The 5,459-nt window shown below is 36.1% G+C and overlaps 1 protein-coding gene across 2 annotated transcripts in view; it reads left to right on the forward strand.

The window, feature by feature from the left end:
• The first annotated feature begins 2,774 nt into the window (after positions 1 to 2,774).
• The window catches only part of LOC107566887 (NEDD8-conjugating enzyme UBE2F), a 17,528-nt gene continuing 14,843 nt past the window's right edge, over positions 2,775 to 5,459 (forward strand). For both annotated transcript variants that reach the window (XM_016252449.1, XM_016252448.1), the window contains exons 1-2: positions 2,775 to 2,974; positions 4,477 to 4,626. In XM_016252449.1, coding sequence (XP_016107935.1) covers positions 4,509 to 4,626 — 118 coding nt within the window. In that variant the 5' untranslated portion in view covers positions 2,775 to 2,974; positions 4,477 to 4,508. The remainder of the gene's footprint in view (positions 2,975 to 4,476; positions 4,627 to 5,459) is intronic.

Genomic DNA, 5,459 nt, shown 5'->3' on the forward strand with positions numbered 1-5,459 from the left:
GTTATGCCAAGAGATAGATACCGGACAATTTCATGGAATGTGCACATGAGTCACCCAGATGCAGACAAAGAGAATGACAGAAAGAGGGGCACATCTGAACATGATCGTCTGTTCAGGGTTAAACCTCTTATGGACACTATCCGTCATGCTTGCAAAGCTATTTATCATCCAAAAATTAATTTAGCTGTGGATGAGAGAATGGTGGCATGCAAAGCAAACACAGGAATGACACAGTACATGAAAGCCAAGCCAACTAAGTGGGGATTCAAGTTGTTTGTTCTAGCTGATTCCTCAAATGGATACACCATGGACTTTTCTGTGTACACAGGAAAGAACAACTATCCCACAGGCCAAGGACTATCATATGATGCTGTGACATCTCTTTTGGACTGTAAAGTTTTAAACTCTGGTTACCATGTGTACATGGACAATTTCTGTCTGTTCTACCATCCATTCTGCTTATACAGGAAACACTGTGCAGAGGAGAGTGAAATCACAAGGTACATGGAGGACAAAGACATTTCCATGTCCTGCACCTGTGACAGCATACAACCAGCACATGGGGGGCGTTGACCTGTCTGATCAGCTGATACAGTACTACACTGCACAGCACAAAACAATGATGTGGTACAGAAAGATCTTTCTACACTTCTTGGACATTGCTGCCACCAATGCTTTCATTGTGCATAAAGAACTATATGGTAACTTGTCCCATAAAGAGTATATGGAACTTATCACAGAGCTTTGTGGTGTCTCACAGAAAGTAGCACCAAAACGGACCAGTAGTGACCATGTGCCAGTTCCAGGAACTGACCTGACCTCAGATGCCAGGAATGTTGCCACTGCTGGTCGCAAATGCTGTGTGCATTGCAAAGCAGTGCATGGTAAGAAACAAAAAACGCCATGGAAATGCCAGGCATGCCATGTTCACCTCTGTCTTCAGTTGAACAGGAACTGCTTTCAAGAGTGGCACAGAGATGTGTGACTGTGTATTTGGTGTAAGAGTGGGCTTTTACAAACCTTACACCCCCTTTTTTATATTGGACTGTTCTTGTTTGTACTTTTTTACCCTGAATATCTGTTTTTGCATAGTTTTGCCCTGAAGGTATCGGTTGTGCCTCTACATGTGTAAATTCAAGTATAGTACATAAGATCGTCTGTGTCCCTCTCCCCTCACACCTGAACATGTTTGTTCCTAATAAACTGTTTAACTGCACTCGCAAGTTAATGTCGAGTTATTTTATGTGATAGTTATATATATTCTAAATAAACTACAAACAAAAAATATATACATTTATTTTTTCCTCACATTCTTTCTTGTAGCAATTCCCTCTCAGTCACACACCTGACTGAAAGGCTCATTATGCGGGCCTTTGTCTTCTCAGGTGTGAATCACAGCATTATCGATGACCGTTCACGTCCCCTAGCATATACCTTTTCTACACAAAAAGTGTCTCAGAAAATTTAAATCAATATATTGTTTTCTGTGAGCACGTGAACAAGATGATTTTCACATAATTTTGAAGCAAAAACTCTAGGCTTCAAGATCCAGTTCTCAGAAGTCTTGTGAACAAATGTTCTGTATGTGTTTCATGGCCTTATTTCAGTGACTTTAACATTTTAGTTTTTCACTAATCACACATACACGTTGTTTTCTCAAAAACACAATCACGTACATACATGATGCTCACATATTATTGTAGCCCAGTTTGTGCTGATTATAGTGCTATTAAACTGTAGCCATTAAAATGTTTATAAGCAACTGAAAAAAGCACAAATTTCAAGGCATATCAAAACTTCTCCAAGGCCCCAAAACACCCTTGGACCCCAGAGGGTTAACAATATGCGGAAAAATACTACTTAAAAGACTAAACTTTAATCATGCAAAAAAAATAAAAAAATATATATATATATTTTATAGATTCAACCTGAAATGCCTGTATTTGTTTTCACAGGCTGATTGTGATGATTATGCCACTGTCAAGGTTTATTGGCTTGATTGAAACCTTCTCTACCTGTTAAGGTTTCCTGGAGAAGGATCCTGTTGAGGCCAAGAGACTGTCTCAGACCATCACAGACAGGTAAAACAGACAATCTCAGCTCATAAATCATCTTTAGGGAAAATCGTGCTCTGAAAGAAGCAGTAGTCAATGGATTTGCTTGAGGTAATGCATTTCATTAAATCGACATTCATAAGATGATCAGGAGTGGTGTGAGAATCTAAATAATCAAGTAAACACAAGATCATTTTTTTAAACCAATTCACGTATTTCTGAAAGTTTAATAGGCCCTATATAATAAAATGTTAATGAGCCAAAATCATCACAATTAAAAGAACCAAAGACTTAATTTTTTTTTTAAATTTATTATTTCATTTTTATTATTCTACTTTTTTTCAGGTTGTTGGAAGCAATGGGGGCCTCTTCAAATGACACAGAAGTAACAGTGGTAGTGAATTATTTCTATTTATTAGCTTCTAAACCACATAAATCCTAAATTGATTTTTCAAACCCTCAGACCCCTGTCTGTTTTAAAAAAAAACATTTGTGTTGTAGGCTATTTCTGTTCTCAACCTTTTGAACAACAATAATAAACAATAATAACATTAAACTTGGATTTATGATGTCATGAGTTTAATGTTTCTATGAGCACGACAAAAAAAAAAAAAAGAGCTATAGTGCTCTTAGTGGCTCATTTAGCCGTGCACAAAAAGGGCGGAATTTGTATTTGTGGCGTTGATTCCATACGGACTTCTTATTAAACGAACGAAACAACTTCCGGTTTCTAAACCGCTCTCAGGCAGCGGAAATCATTCAACTCAGCGGAACTAATCTGCGCAGCATTCTACTCAATTCTATTTCTTGTAACGACATTTAACGTATTTTATTTCGAAGTATTTAGGTGGAAACCGTGTGAAATTCAGTTTGAGGATCCTGATTATGGTGTAAACAGGGCAGTTCAGTGACAGCGGCAGGTAAGTGTAATATTGATCGCAGCCGAGTTATTTTACATTTTTAGAGTTGTGTTATGAATGTAAAGACCTTTTGACCTCTATATTTCAGCATACAACAATATATTAATTTCAGTTTCGGTATAAGTAATGCATTGTGTGATGGGAATCAAAGTGTCACTGCTAATGAACATGTTAGCACAGGAACGGCTCAAACCAAACCGGTGACTGATGATTATGAAACTTTGTATTTCATAACATCTGCATCTGATACGCGCATTGTAGTCTCTACAATATAGAAATTGGTTAAGAGTTTTAATAATCCCGTATAGAAAGTGCTGCAGCGGTAACGTTAGCAGGGCATAGTAACAGATGGTAATACCATGGTACACTGATTTATACAGTTGTACTGACAGATTACCATATTCCTATAACGTTACCATGGTATTTACATGGTATTCCAAGGTACTTAAAAGTGCATGCTTATAAAACATGTTATTACCATTGCACACGTCCACAAAATGTTTGTGTTTGTAGTACATAATATTAGTGATATGCTCTTACTGTGAAACCATGTAACCAAAACATGGCAATACCATGGTACTTGGTACTTTGTGCTCAATTAAAGTTGTATACTTTTGTATGAAGGTAGTAAAATACTTGGCAAGTATAATATGAGTCAGTATAAAATAACTGTTGTATGCTTCATGTGAACTCCAGAGTGGTTTGCAATTGGTTTAAAAGCAATCTGTTCTTAATCAAGGAAGTAAACTGCCATTGATGACATATAGTTTGCATGATCTTTGCATGCACACTTATAATAATTCATTTCCAATACAGTAGCTGCTTGTTTCAGAAAACAATAAGTTAACCTGAATAAATTATGATTGATGTACACACTTCAGCAGTGCACTCCTGTTATTGTTTTTTCTGTGGTTTGTCAAAATCTATTTTTCTACATTGTATTCTTGCTGTTTTCAGAACGGACCCCAAACAGAAAAGAAAACATATTCTGAAAAGTTCATGCCTAATTCGTGACACAACAAAAATACATGCCTACTGAGTTTGAGGAACTTATTAAAAGAATTTAAAAGGAATACCGTATGTTATTTAAAAAAAAATGACTCCCTTTAATCATTTAGTACCTGATGTATTTTGGCTAAAATGATTAAAATCATTAAATTATACCATATTAAAGGTAAATATTTTACAGAAATATATACAGATTTGGGGTCTCTATCTAGTTTTTATCATTTTGTAATTTCACTTCAATTTAAGTTAAGTTAAAGTTTTAGTATTTTTGTGTTTATTTCTGTTCGTTTTTTTTAATGTCTACATAGTTTGTATTCATCTTTGTTTCAGTTTTAGTTATTTTAGTACATCAAGTTACTAAATTAAAATGAGAAATTCGATTTTTTTTTCATTTTATTTTATTCGGTTAACATTTATTTTATTTCAATTAACAACATTTTTTTGTTTGTTTTTGTATAATAACCCATCATTGTGTGTGTTTGTGTTCCTCAAAGGTGTGTGAGAGTGTGTATGTTGGTCTGCTGGTATGCTGACGTTAGCCAGTAAGCTGAAAAGGGAGGAGGGCGTGAGGGCCGGCCGGACCCTTGCACGCTCCAATGATGCCTCTCATAGAGTGTCCATCAGAGATCGACTGCTCATCAAAGGTACCAATCACTGACCTAACACTCCTTCTGCCTGCTTGGATCATGACACTAGAGCAGTGGTTTGCACCTAGTGGTTAACAACCAATTTTTTATGCCTGTTCAGATAGGGTCACGGATAAATTAGGCATGGATGGTTAGTGTGACATGACTTTATCCAAAAAAAACTTTATAACAAAACATTAAAGGGATTGTTCAACCAAAAATGAAAATTCTGTCATCATTTACTCACTCTCAAGTTGTTCCAAACCTGTATGAACACATACAGGTTTCTTCTACTGAACACAAAAAAAGAAGAATCTGTCTAACCTAACAGTTCATGATCCCCATTGACTTCCATAATATTTTTTTTCCATGCTATGAAAGTCAGTGGAGACCATCAACTGTTTGATATCTATCTATCTATCTATCTATCTACAGGTGCATCTCAATAAATTAGAATGTCGTGGAAAAGTTCATTTATTTCAGTAATTCAACTCAAATTGTGAAACTCGTGTATTAAATAAATTCAATGCACACAGACTGAAGTAGTTTAAGTCTTTGGTTCTTTTAATTGTGATGATTTTGGCTCACATTTAACAAAAACCCACCAATTCACTATCTCAACAAATTAGAATATGGTGACATGCCAATCAGCTAATCAACTCAAAACACCTGCAAAGGTTTCCTGAGCCTTCAAAATGGCCTCTCAGTTTGGTTCACTAGGCTACACAAGCATGGGGAAGACTGCTGATCTGACAGTTGTCCACAAGACAATCATTGACACCCTTCACAAGGAGCCACAAACATTCATTGCCAAAGAAGCTGGCTGTTCACAGAGTGCTGTATACAAGCAT

The sequence above is a fragment of the Sinocyclocheilus grahami genome, unplaced genomic scaffold (genome assembly GCF_001515645.1).
Source record: "Sinocyclocheilus grahami isolate Dianchi unplaced genomic scaffold, SAMN03320097.WGS_v1.1 scaffold1109.1, whole genome shotgun sequence".
Classification (NCBI taxonomy): domain Eukaryota; kingdom Metazoa; phylum Chordata; class Actinopteri; order Cypriniformes; family Cyprinidae; genus Sinocyclocheilus; species Sinocyclocheilus grahami.